This window comes from Carcharodon carcharias, chromosome 4 (assembly GCF_017639515.1).
Source record: "Carcharodon carcharias isolate sCarCar2 chromosome 4, sCarCar2.pri, whole genome shotgun sequence".
NCBI lineage: Eukaryota > Metazoa > Chordata > Chondrichthyes > Lamniformes > Lamnidae > Carcharodon > Carcharodon carcharias.
The window spans coordinates 5,799,947-5,814,334 of NC_054470.1; the positions used below are offsets into that span (position 1 = coordinate 5,799,947).

Here is a 14,388-nt window from a genome sequence, read left to right on the forward strand (position 1 = left end):
TCAGCTTCCAAAATTCTATAGGTTCTGGAACAGTTCCAGCAGATTGGAGGGTGACAAATATAACCCCACTATTTAAAAAAAAGAGTGAGAGTGAAGACAGCGAATTACAGACCGATTAGCCTAACATCAGTAGTAGGGAAAATGCTAAAGTCTATTATAAAGGATGCAATAACAGGACACTTAGAAAATAACAAGAGGATTAGATAAAATCAACATGGATTTATGAAAGATAAATCACGTTTGACAAACCTACTGCAGTTTTTTTGAGGATGTAATTAGCAGAATAGATAAGGGAAAACCAGTGCATGTGGAGGATTTGGATTTTCAGAAAGCTTTTGATAAAACCCCACAAGAGGTTAGAGTGCAAAATTAAAGCACATGAGATTGAGGGTAACATAGTGGCATGGATTTAAAATTGGTTAGCAGACAGGAAACAGAGAGTAGGAAAAAACAGGTCTTTTCTGGAGTGGCAAGCGGTGACTACTGGGGTACCGTGTGGATCAATGCTTGGGCCCCAGCTATTCACAATATGTATCAATGATTTGGATGAGGGAACCAAATGTAAAATTCCAAGTTTGCAGGTAACACAAGACTTCGTGGGAATGTGAGTGGTGAGGAGGATGTTACGAAGCTTCAAGGCGACTTAGACAGGTTGAGTGAATGGGTAAATACATGGCAGATGCAGTATAATGTGGATATGTGTGAAGTTATCCATTTCAGTAGTAAAAAAAGAATGACAGAGTATTATTTAAATGTGGTAGATTGGGAATTGATGTGCAAAGAGATCTGAGTGTCCTTGTACACCAATCATTGAAAGTAACCATGCAGGTGCAGCAAGCAGTTAAGGAGGAAATTGGTATGTTGACCTTCATTGAGAGAACTTGAGTACAGGAGTAAGGATGCTTTGCTGCAGCTGTACAGGGCCTTGGTGAGACCATACCTAGAGTGTTGTTTGCAGTTTTGGCCTCCTTACTTAAGAAAGGATATACTTGCCACAGAGAGAGTGCAGCAAAGGATCACCAGACTGATTCCTGGGTTGGCAGGATTGTCTTATGGGGAGAGATTGGTCAACTAGGTATGTATTCGCTGGAGTTTAGAAGAATAAGGGGGGAATCTCATTGAAACAAATAAAATATCTTTAAGGAAATAGATTTTGAGACTCCAAAGGCATCAAGGGGTATGGGGAGAAAGCAGGTGTATGGTGTTGAGATAAAGGATTAGCCATGATCATATTGAATGGTAGATCAGACTTGAGGGTCCAAATGGCCTACTCCTGCTCCTATTTTCTAAGTCTCTATATTTCTATGTTTTTAGAGCTGAAGAGTGTTCCCTGCGTAATAAATCTTACCATAAAGAATAATGTGGGTTGGCAGGGGTAAAAAAAACTGAGCTCCTAAATTACAAATTCTACTCAACATTTTAAAATATTCTAACCAGGTATTTCCTCAAATTCCTACCTCTTTCTGCCTCTCTTCCAGAAAGAGAAACTCTTGGTACCATTGCACGTGCTGCATTATATCCTCATGGGTCCTCCCAACCAAATATTGCAGAGCCTCTTCAATGAATGATGCTTTTCCTTTGTGTTTTATCCAGACCTTGAGAAAGTTTTGATGGTCAAAATCATCCCAGCCACCTTGGCGTCCAGTCCGCTGAAGGAACTTATCAAATTCTGCAATTTCAGCCAATACATTGTCTGGACCAGATTTAATTGATACTCCTTTTGCTAAAGTAGTCTTGGGTGTCACAGTTGCTGTTGGAGTCTGGGCCCATACTTCTATTCTTTTTTCCACAGCTGAAATTTCCTGACTGCTAGTCTTTTCTTCCTTCAGAAGTTCTTCATATCTTAATTAAAAATGGAACAGAAAACATTTAACAAGCTATGTGGATAAAGGGGAACCTTTGGATGTGCTAAAGCATTTGACAAGGTGCCACATCAAAGATTACTACTGTCAGGGGACTAAGACCTCACATTACATATTTTTATTAATATGTATATATAGATAGATATTGTCATCAATAATTTATAAAATTTTAAAAACTGGACTCATTTTAAAATGGCTGAAGCTATGACTGTCTGTGACCCTTGAACAAAATGAACTTTCTGGCAGTATCAGGGGAACTTGCACCTCATTATCTCTGAAGAGACTCCAACGATCCCTGTGGGCTGCAGAGACCAAGTTCAAAGGAAACTATACAAAGACCATTTGCATTTCATAAGTCAGGCCTGGCCATCCAGAGCCTACTTGTCTGCTAGGACAAAGGACCCCACAACCTTCCTTTCAAGTCTCAATGGTTCAAACATTTAACGACCCAGACGGGGGATACACACCCTTTGTCAAAGATACTGAAGAGGTGGGAATCATATGGCATGGAATCCTCAGCTTGTGTAACCAGAAATATTGCCTTGCTGTACTCAAAAAAACCTCAATCTGCCATTTTACCATCTACAAGCAGCAGCACAGCAAATGGTCCCATCTACACTGTTTCTACTGGAACTGCTGTACCATTACCTACAAGGCATGCAGAAATGATTCAGCCTATTTCGTTGTGTGAAGTCAATGCCCCTGGAAAAGTGAATTATAAAGAACTGCTCTCAGCCTGTCGACCTCCATGAAATAACTCATTGGACTTTGATTCTGAATTCTGGACTCAGACGACAATAATTCTTTTCTCTGTGCTCTTTGCCCTGTAAGCCTTTCTTTTCTCTATCCCTCTTTTACAGTATGAGTGCACAGGGGGCTACGAGGCAACCCCCCCCACCCCCCGTATTTTGAATGTGGAAATAAACTTAACCCTTTGAGCTCATCCTATCTCAAGTTTGCTGTGGGTTTATTAATAGAAAATTGCAAGACACGAAAATTGATGGGTTGGGAAATATGTCACTGCTTATAAAGGGGGAAGCAAATCAAAACACCTGTTTACGGATGACTGGCGAGAGGAAAAATCAGGGCTGTATTAAATTAACCTCCTTCCTGCCCGTAACATTAAATAAAGTAAGAGCTATGGTGCAGGGGGCAACATATTAATATGGATAGAGGTTTGGTTAGCGAACAGGAAACAGTGAGTAGGCACATATGTCATTTTTGGGTTGGCAAGATGTGACAAGTGGAGCACCGTAGGGATCAGCACTAGGCTTCAATTATTTACACTATATATCAATTATTTGGATGAAGGGACCAAATGTATGGTTTCTAAATTTGATGATACAGATAGATAGGAAAGTAGGCTATGCAGAGGACATAAGGAGTCTGCAAAGGGATATAGAAAGATTAAGTGAGTGGGAAAAAGTCTGGCAGATGGAAGTATAATGTGGGAAAATGTGACTTGTTGACTTTAACAGGAAGAATAGAAAAGTAAAATATGATTTAAATAAGAGGGCTTTTGAAGAGCTCTGAGGTACAGATGGATCTGGGTGTCCCAGTACATGAATCATAAAATGTCAGTATGCAGTTACAGCAAGTGATTAGGAAGGCAAATGGAATGCTATTGTTTATTGCAAGGTAAATGAAATATAAAAGTAGGAATATTTTGCTACACTTGTAGGGTGTTGGTGAGACCACATTTTGTGTTGTGTACAGTTTTGATCCCCTTATTTAAGAAAGATATAAATGCTAATTAGAAGCATTAGCAGGTTCACTCGACTTGGCACCTGGGATGGTTGGGATTATCTTATCAGCAAAAGTTGGACAAGTTGGGCCTGTATCCATTGGAGTGAGATCATATAAGATCCTGAGGGGACTTGACAGGGTGGATGTTGAAAGATGTTTCCCCTTGAGGGAGAGACCTGAACTAGGGGACACAACTTAAAAATAAGGGTTAACCCATTTAAGTCTGAGATGAGGAGAAATCTTTTCTCTCAGAGGGTCAAGTGTCTTTGGAACACTCATTCCCAAAGCGCGGTGGAGGCAGGGTCATTGAATATTTTTAAGGCAGCGATAAGTGGATTCTTGACTAACAAGGGAGTCAAAGGTTATTGGGGGTAAGCGGGAATGTGGAGTAGGGGCCATGATTTTATTGAATGGTGGAGCAGGCTCGAGGGGCAAAATGGCCTACACCTGCTTCTAATTCGTATGTTTATATGTACATTGAAATTATAACTAAATGGAGCTCTATGGTAAGTTCTAAAGGTAGGTTTTAAATAAATGTGTATTTATATATACATACATGTGTATACTTAATATAGTACCTGTTACAATTTTAAAAAATATATATATTATATACACACCCAAAGACACACACACGATGCTTTTATTTGTCTTTTCCCACCCTCGGCCTGAACTCATTCCTGCATTGGTGAATCTGACTCAATTCTAGACAAAATCAGCTGATCTAAACTTTCTGGTTTGTCATCTCATCAGTCATCATGGATGCTTTTATACTGCAATGCTTGTGCTGCCTTGTCATGTATCTGCAAGTGAAAGAAACCAGGATCTCTGCTCCCCCACCAGGTAGAGGATTCACTTCTGAACAAAAGCTACAAGGAAAAACTGAGTAAATGGAGAACATAAAAATGTTTATTCTAAATTTTCATGAGGTTGGACAGTTAGGTTTGCTGTTATTTTAAGTTAACTGAAATTTACTAAACTTGGAAGATATGTAAACTTGTTTTCTAACAGATGCATGCATGGTAACCAGTGAAGCCTGTGGACTCTGATGCAAACTTCCTCTACAGCATTTCATGAAACTTCCCCAGCAGAGGAAGAAGGGATGGGAACAGTGGTGGGTTGGAGCAGGTGGAGGATTCAAAATTCCTCAAAGCAAAGACAAAAAAACTAGCATGACTGGGTGAAAGGAAAGGAAGGTGACAGGAGAGATGGCCCCTTTATCACTGCAAATTGCTACCAGCTCTACACCACCAATGACCGACATGTGCTTCATCCTAGTTTTATAAATTTCTCTCTCGAGACATAACCTACATATGTCATTTCTAATTGTACTACTGGCTGTTTTTCCACAATTTAAATGGAAATAAGTACAAAAGTTTCAGGTCCCCTGGGACTTAAACTCTGGAATCCTAGTAACTATGACAAAGTGGCACCAAAGCTTAATGCAACCATTAAATTCATTTTTTGCTAGTAAATGTAAAGCTTTTCTGCACAGATATTGAAAAATACATTCACCAACTGGAAATGTATGTACCATTATTAGGTTATAACAAATATGTAGAGACTTCAGGGTGGAAATATCTGCTTTAAAGATCCAAAGTTGACTTTCACTGTTTCTTCCTGTATGCTCTTCTCCCTATCTGCAATTTCAATTTTGTTTTCAGCCAAAGCATCAACACATCTAAATCAAAGTCACTAGAAGCTTTGAACAGTTGTAGTGGCGCTGAAAAGTCCAGACATTTAAGAACTTACATCTGCCGTTGTTCTTCTTTAAAGACACTGATTGCATCTTCAACTTCTTCCATGATTTCTCTCAACTTTTCTATAACTGAAAACATCACACTTCTTAATCCATTCGTAAATACATGACAGCAAATGCCATGATCATTATCATTGATAATCGTTCACAAACAAAGCATTAGGAGAAATAATCTAATTCCAACTACACTGAAGTAGGAAATACCAAAATGAAACTGAGCATCTTTCTACCAGAGAGGCACAGGGTGGTGAAGAATCATCACAAGTCCACCATCACTCCCCTCCTAAAAGCTTTAAAATCAGGTTTGTAGATCACTACAGCAGAATAATTCAAGGATAATTTAAAAATAAACTGGAATCCTAAATTACACAGAATTTTAGTAGCCAAGCATGTTATCCATTTGTTAGAAATTCAGGTCTGCTGTGGAACTAACTTGGTTTCAGTGGCATTAGCCACTTACTGAAGCAATTTTATGGAGGTCGACTCTATATAGATGTGTAACAGCGTAATCCACTGTGATCTGGACCAGTTATTATTTTATGCGCATGTAATTCTTTAAACTCTCTGACGACAGAGTGAACATTTAGCAAAATTATGTTTGATACAAATTGTTAAGCTGCTTTATTTCACAATGTACAATGTTGCCCCAAATCAGTGGGTTGTTTCTCAACTTAAAACAGAATTGCTCCTCTGAATTCTGGCCCACAGCTCAGAGCATCTAATTTCCCTGCTGCCTCCTGTCCTCATCTGAACCTGCCCTTCTGAGCCCTCTTTAACTTGCACTTGTCTCAGCCAAATCATCTTCAGCCATTACAGCAATGATCGCTTCTTCATCATAAAGGTCAGAAGTGGGATGTTTGCTGATGATTGCAATTTGCAGTACCACTTACAACTTCTCAGATATCGAAGCAGTTGAAGCCTACATACAGCAAGACCTGGACAACATTCTGGCTTAGGTTGATAAATTGCAAGTGACATTTGCATCACACAAATGTCAGGCAATGACCATCTACTATAAGAGAAAATTTAACCATTTCCCCATGATGTTCAACAGAATTATCATTGCTAAATACCCTGCCATTGACCAGAAACTGAACTGGACCAGCCATATAAATACTGTGGCTACAAGAGCGGGTCAGAGGCTGCGAACTTCGCAGTAAGCAACTCATCTCCTAACTTCCCAAATGCTGTCCATCATCTTCAAGGCACCAGTTAGGAGTCTAATGGAATACTCTCCATTTGACTGGATGAGTGAAGCTTCAACAATACTCAGGAAGCTCAACACCATTCAGGACAAAGCAGTCCAATTGATTGACACCCCATCCACCACCTTAAACATTCACTCCCTCTACCACCAGCACAGTGGCAGTAGTGCGTACCATCTACAAGATGCACTGCAGCAACTCTCCAAAGCTCCTTCAACAGCACTTTCCAAATCCATGACCTTTATTACCTAGATTGAAGGGAGGCTGGCCCATCAGAATACTGCCACCGACAAGTTTCCCTCCAAGCTATGCACCATCCTGACTTGGAACTACAACACAGCTCCTTCACAGTCACTGGGACTCTGGATCTCCCTTCCTAACAGCACTTTGGCTGTACCTGGTTAGGGATGGGTGACAAATACTGGCCATGGAACAATGCTCACATTCCATGAAAAATACTTCAAAAAAAGTTACCTCACAACATGGACATGAAACTCCACGGACCTGTTGCTTTGCCTACTCAAGTTAAACACAGCAGGCAGGAAGAACAGAGCTCTCAGCCAACTGTCAGTAATAGATCTAGGAGAGGAGAGGGGTGGAGTTTCCTATCCTTCAACATCGGTGACATTGGAATGGCACTTTTTAATTTTCTCTACAATCTTATGCTTCTCTCTATGTTAGGAGTGTGCAACTTCAGGATGTGCGCTCCAAGTGCATGTCAGGAGTAGTGCAATGCAATTTTTAAAAAGATGCTGATTTCGAAGTACCTTTTAGACTTTCTTATGGACATATGCTCAAGATTCTCTGATCTACAACATCGAAATAGGCCACTTAGCTCAACTGTTCCATGCCTGTGTTTATACTCCACAGAAGCATCCTCCCATACTGCTTGTACAGAAGACCTAGAGCACTTCTGCACAGCTTTAGATAGTATATTATGTAAGACATAATCACAATCATGGATACACATACATTTTTGTTTGCACGTTATACATACATTCTGGAGTGGGCTTGACATCCATTAGCTGGCTCTGGAATCTCTTCACGTTATGGTGTATTTTTGCAAGTTGTTGTTGAACCTTCAACTCTGTTGTACAAAAAATTCAAACAAGAAATTACGAATTAAATTTACAACATCTTATATTTATATAGCACCTTTAACTTAATAAAGTATCTCAAGGCATTTCAGAGAAGTGTTATAAAGCAAAGTGTGACACCAAGCCATGTGAGAGGACAAACGGCAGATGACCAAAAGCTTGGTCAAAGAGGTAGATTTTAATGATCATCTTAATGGAGGACAAGTAGAGAATCAGAGTGGTTTAGCGAGGAAATTCAAGATTTCAGGATCTAGGCACCTGAAGGCACAGTCACCAATGGTGGAACAATTAAAATCAGGAATACTAAAGGGGCCAGAATTAGATGAGAGCAGATATTTCAGTGTTTTAAGGCCAGTGGGGTTTCATAGATAGGGAGGGACAAGGCCATGTAGGGATTTGAAAACAAGGATTAGAATTTTAATAAAAACAAAAAAACTGAGGATGCTGGAAATCCAAAACAAAAACAGAATTACCTGGAAAAACTCAGCAGGTCTGGCAGCATCGGCGGAGAAGAAAAGAGTTGACGTTTCGAGTCCTCATGACCCTTCCACAGAACTGATCTTTCTTTACAAGGAGAGAGAAATATAAGCTGGTTTAAGGTAGGGGGGGAGAGAAGTGGAGGGGGGTGGGGGGGTGGGGGGGGGGTGGTGTTAGGATAGGAGCAGATCATCAAAAGATGACACAGACAATTAGAATTTTAATATTTAATTGGTGTAAATTTTTGCCTATCCAGTGATAGAAATCCAACAAAACCACCTGATAATTTAGTAACAATGGAGGAGTCAAGAGAGGTCAACCTGAAATCCTGAACTTACCCTGGAAAGGCAAAGTATCTCAAAAATTTGAACAACAGGCTAAGCAAGCTGTTTAACGTTGCTGCCATGGAGTGGCTATGTGAGTGGTATTTTCCACTAACAGAATGCTGCTGTCAGTCCAAAAAAAACACTCTTCTACCAGATGACTGGGTAACGTCATGTATCAGTTTCAGTGCCAGTGTAATGCCAGGTACATAGGCTGTACAGCTCAGCGATTGGCTGATTGGAGTCAAACATGTTCCTTTGGTCAACCAGCTCGAGCTTGCAAAACCCAAAATATCTACTGTCAGATGTAATTCCACAATTATTTAGAACTTTCTTAACTGTTCCGAGTGCAATAACAGCTACAACCAATTTAAGATAATCAGTCAAGCTCGTAATGTGGTTCATTTACACTTGTAAGAAGCGACATACATTCATATGCAGGGAACCGTTCTCTGCAAACAAAAGGAATATGTTCAAGCCTGGTGCCTTTTTTTGCATTACCTGGAAGCTTGGGGAGGCTATGGTACCCTGTTGCTTTCTATGTGGCAACACCTTGTCCAATCAGATTTGACTTGCCAATCCATCAACATCCTTTTGTCCTGTACTTTAAATTGGTATGATTGCATTCTTGCGTTCTTGCATTTGTCGTGATGAGTACAAGATGAAAAGCTTTGGCAACATGTCTCTCTTTCAGCAATATTCAACAGGCATTCTATTCTTAATTATATAGAGAGGAAAAGCACAGGTTGCCTTGACAGCAGAGAAAATTCGGAATTGTGATTAACGAGAAGTAAAATACCCAAAAATAAATGATGAGTTCCTACTTTCTGTTTTTCTGTTGTTTGTCAGTTTCAGCTCCAGTTCTTCAAGAGTGCTATATTCAGCTCTAAACTCATTCCTTCTATTGAAAAGATGGGTACTCTTGTCCTTTTCCAAACTGGCTATTCTGAATTGGGGGAAAAATATCAAAAAATGTGAAGAATTCTAATTTATTTTGCACAGAAGCTTCCCAACTAATAGTGTATTTTCAAAGATTATTTTATTTGTGCTACTTCATATTTGAGTTAACAGTGGAAGATGCTCCTGTATTATGCATTTCAAACACACTAGTTTTATTTATTCTGCAGTTATGCTATAATCAGCTTGGTAATGTCTACATACACTAGAAAAAGATGTTACTCTAGATACTAATAACAAGTGCTTATATTCTCTCCTGAGGGCATTGGCTTTAGGTGAAATACAATTCTATGTGCACTAGCAGCCTTTTGATATCTCAAAACATGATTATTCTTCACATCCCAGTCTAGAAAGTGACTATCTGTCAGTTAATGGACTATTCGAGGGCATTACAACCAGGCTTAATCATCTCCTTTTCTAACATCCACAAAAGTACACATTTTAACAGATGGCATGAGAAACACAAAAGACTAGAATTCTGAACCTCACTCCCACAAACAATTGTTGAAGCTAGGTCAACTGGAAATTTCAAAAGTATGATTGATAAGATTATTGTTAGGCAATGGTATTAAGGATTACATAACTAAAGTGAATAAATGGAGTTATGATACAGATCAGCCAAGATGTAATTAAATGACAGAACAGGCTCAAGGGACTGAATGGCTTACTCCTGTTCCTAAGTTGTTAAGTGTCTTGGGGAATTTTCCACTTAAGAAATATACTATATGAGCTTTCCTTCATAGAAATTCCAGAAGCAACAGTGTCTTTACAAAAACACTGTTGCATTGCTCAAATTTGACTTTATCCTAATAATTGAAACATGGTCATTTTTCTTCTCTAAAGGTGCTTTCAAAGGTAGTTTCTAAAGGTGATCATATTTCATCTTAACAACGTGCAGGCAGAGGGTACCAGACTGACAGCCAGTCAATCATGGCCAGGGGAAGGGAGTTTTGAGTGATTCTAGCTTCCCAACAGTATTCAATTGTGAATACTGGTGATGTGATAGCTCCTCTGAGAGTTATTCTCACAGCCAGAGGTAAGTACAATGTATCGTGAGTGGCTCAGCCATGCAAGAGGTTGGAGGAAAGTCAGTAAAGCAATTGTGATCAGAGATTCAATAGTTGGGGGGACAGACAGGCAGAGGTAAGAGGTAATTCCGAGCTCCCTGGTGCCAGGGTCAGGATGACAAAGAGGCTGCAGAACAGTGAAGGTGGGTTGGGGGAGAAACGTGTCTGGCTGGAGAAATGATACAGGATGGCCGAGTTTAAATTCCTGGGGCATAGGGAACAATTTGGGTGGATGTGATACCTGTACAAGTCAGAAGGGTTGCACTTGAACAGGGCTAGGACCACTATCTTGACGGGGAGGTTGGCTTCTGCTGTTGGGGAGTTTAAACTAAGCCTGAGCATAGAATCAGAAGAAAGAATAGCATAGAAGAAAATACTGACAAAAAAAAATCAAGGAAAACCCAAAGATGTTTTATAAATACATAATGAGCAAGAGGTTAACAAAAGCAGAAGAGTGGGACCAAATATGGTAACTTGCGCATGGAGACAGAAGACATGGCATGGTAACGGACGTTGGAGTACATGTCAATAGATTCCTTAAGGTAGCAGGAGGGATGGAGAGGTGGTCAAAAAGACGGGATATTTTCCTTTCCTTCTATTCGATGGCTAGAGCATAAGAGCAATGTTAGATTGCAGCTAGAGTATTTTGTATAGTTCTACATGTCACTGCATTACAGTTAGGATGTGATTGAACAAGAGAGGATACAGAAGAGATTTACGAGGATGCTGCTAGGAATGGATAATTTTACCTATGAGGAAAGGCTGGGGTTGTTTTCTTTGAAATAAAGAGGGCTGAGAGATTTAATTGAAATGTATAACATTATGAGGGGCCTAGATAGATAGGAAAGACCTATTTTCATAGCAGAGATCAATAAAGAGGGAACATAGATTTCTGGACATTAAGGACTGTTCAAAAGGATGGAATAGAGGCAAATACCCTCAATGTTTGGGCAAGTACTTGATGTGTCAGGACCTACAGGGTTACGGACCAAGAACAGAAAGGTGGGTTCTGAAGAAGAGTCATACGGACTCAAAATGTTGACTGTTTCTCTCTCTACAGAGGCTGCCAGCCTGGCTGAGTTTTTGAAGCAGTTTCTGTTTTTATTTCAGATTTCCAGCATCCACAGTATTTTGCTTTTATTCATATCACTGAAAGGTGGGATTTAGGCAGGATAGCCCTTGTTCAGTTAGCACGGGGAGACTGTGGGTCAAATGGCCTCCTTCCACAAATTTCTCTGTATAATGCCTCATTGTCAGGGCCAGATAATAACGAGTGAATTAATCAGACCCTCTTTTAAGTGCAGGAATTCCTGGGGGCCTTCACTGCGGTCGCATATCCGCCAGGCTCTGTGGCGGCCGGCCGGGAGGGCGGGGTTGACAGGCACCGGGCAGGCGGGATTGACACACTGCAGGTGGGCACCGGGTGCGCGGGGTTGACACACTGCAAGGTGGGCAGGTGGGCGGGCGGGGTTGACACTCACTGCAGGCGGGCGGGCGGGGTTGACACTCACTGCAGGCGGGCGGGTGGGCGGGCGGGGTTGACACTCACTGCAGGCGGGCGGGTGGGGTTACGCTCACTGCGGGCGGGGTTGACACTCACTGTGGGCGGGCACCGGGCGGGCGGGGTTGACACTCACTGCAGGCGGGCGGGGTTGACACTCACTGCAGGTGGGTGGGCGGGCGCCGGGGTTGACACTCACTGCAGGCAGGCACCAGGTGGGCGGGGTTGACACTCACTGCAGGTGGGTGGGCGGGCGCCGGGGTTGACACTCACTGCAGGCGGGCACCAGGTGGGCAGGGTTGACACTCACTGCAGGCGGGGTTGACACTCACTGCGGGCGGGCACCGGGCGGGCGGGGTTGACACTCACTGCGGGCGGGCACCGGGCGGGTGGGGTTGACACTCACTGCGGGCGGGCGGGCACCGGGCGGGTGGGGTTGACACTCACTGCGGGCGGGCGGACGGGCACCGGGCGGTTGGGGTTGACACTCACTGCGGGCGGGTGGGCGGGCACCGGGTGGGCGGGCGGGGTTGACACTCACTACGGGGGGGGCGGGGTTGACACTCACTGCGGGCGGGCACCGGGCGGGCGGAGTTGACACTCACTGCGGGCGGGCGGGGCGGGGCGGGCACCGGGCGGGCGGGGTTGACACTCACTGCGGGCGGGCACCGGGCGGGCGGGGTTGACACTCACTGCGGGCGGGCACCGGGCGGGCGGGGTTGACACTCACTGCGGGTGGGCGGGGCGGGCGGGGTTGACACTCACTGCGGGCGGGCGGGGCGGGCGGGGTTGACACTCACTGCGGGCGGGCGGGGCGGGGCGGGCACCGGGCAGGGCGGGCACCGGGTGGGCGGGGTTGACACTCACTGCGGGCGGGCACCGGGCGGGCGGGGTTGACACTCACTGCGGGCGGGCGGGGTTGACACTCACTGCGGGCGGGCGGGGTTGACACTCACTGCGGGCGGGCGGGCGGGGTTGACACTCACTGCGGGCGGGCGGGGCGGGCGGGGTTGACACTCACTGCGGGCGGGCGGGGCGGGGCGGGCACCGGGCAGGGCGGGCACCGGGTGGGCGGGGTTGACACTCACTGCGGGCGGGCACCAGGCGGGCAGGGTTGACACTCACTGCGGGCGGGCGGGGCGGGCGGGGTTGACACTCACTGCGGGCGGGCACCGGGCGGGGCGGGCACCGGGCAGGGCGGGCACCAGGCGGGCGGGGTTGACACTCACTGCGGGCGGGCACCGGGCGGGCGGGGTTGACACTCACTGCGGGCGGGCACCGGGCGGGCGGGGTTGACACTCACTGCGGGCGGGCACCGGGCGGGCGGGGCGGGGCGGGCACCGGGCGGGCGGGGTTGACACTCACTGCGGGCGGGCACCGGGCGGGCGGGGCGGGGCGGGCACCGGGCAGGGCGGGGTTGACACTCACTGCGGGCGGGCGGGGCGGGCACCGGGCGGGGCGGGCACCGGGCGGGCGGGGTTGACACTCACTGCGGGCGGGCACCGGGCGGGGCGGGCACCGGGCAGGGCGGGCACCGGGCGGGCGGGGTTGACACTCACTGCAGGCGGGCACCGGGCGGGCGGGGTTGACACTCACTGCGGGCGGGCACCGGGCGGGCGGGGTTGACACTCACTGCGGGCGGGCACCGGGCGGGCGGGGCGGGGCGGGCACCGGGCGGGCGGGGTTGACACTCACTGCGGGCGGGCACCGGGCGGGCGGGGCGGGGCGGGCACCGGGCAGGGCGGGGTTGACACTCACTGCGGGCGGGCGGGGCGGGCACCGGGCGGGCAGGGCGGGGCGGGCACCGGGCGGGCGGGGTTGACACTCACTGCGGGCGGGCACCGGGCGGGGCGGGCACCGGGCAGGGCGGGCACCGGGCAGGGCGGGGTTGACACTCACTGCGGGCGGGCACCGGGCGGGCGGGGCGGGGCGGGCACCGGGCAGGGCGGGGTTGACACTCACTGCGGGCGGGCACCAGGCGGGCGGGGTTGACACTCACTGCGGGCGGGCACCGGGCAGGGCGGGGTTGACACTCACTGCGGGCGGGCGGGGCGGGCACCGGGCGGGCGGGGCGGGCACCGGGCGGGCGGGGTTGACACTCACTGCGGGCGGGCACCGGGCGGGGCGGGCACCGGGCAGGACGGGCACCGGGCGGGCGGGGTTGACACTCACTGCGGGCGGGCACCAGGCGGGCGGGGTTGACACTCACTGCGGGCGGGCACCGGGCGGGCGGGGTTGACACTCACTGCGGGCGGGCACCGGGCGGGCGGGGTTGACACTCACTGCGGGCGGGCACCGGGCGGGCGGGGCGGGGCGGGCACCGGGCGGGCGGGGTTGACACTCACTGCGGGCGGGCACCGGGCGGGCGGGGCGGGGCGGGCACCGGGCAGGGCGGGG

The 14,388-nt window shown here is 46.9% G+C and overlaps 1 protein-coding gene across 3 annotated transcripts in view; it reads right to left on the bottom strand.

The window, feature by feature from the left end:
- Positions 1-14,388, bottom strand: part of LOC121277254 (coiled-coil domain-containing protein 112-like) — a 35,409-nt gene that overhangs the window by 18,189 nt on the left and 2,832 nt on the right. For all 3 annotated transcript variants that reach the window (XR_005942842.1, XR_005942841.1, XM_041186495.1), the window contains exons 3-6: positions 9,291-9,412; positions 7,567-7,656; positions 5,358-5,433; positions 1,458-1,842 (exon numbers count right to left, since the gene is read on the bottom strand). Coding sequence is in view for 1 of the 3 variants with exons in the window: in XM_041186495.1 (XP_041042429.1) it covers positions 1,458-1,842; positions 5,358-5,433; positions 7,567-7,656; positions 9,291-9,412 (673 nt within the window). In the remaining 2 variants the exon portion in view is untranslated. The remainder of the gene's footprint in view (positions 1-1,457; positions 1,843-5,357; positions 5,434-7,566; positions 7,657-9,290; positions 9,413-14,388) is intronic.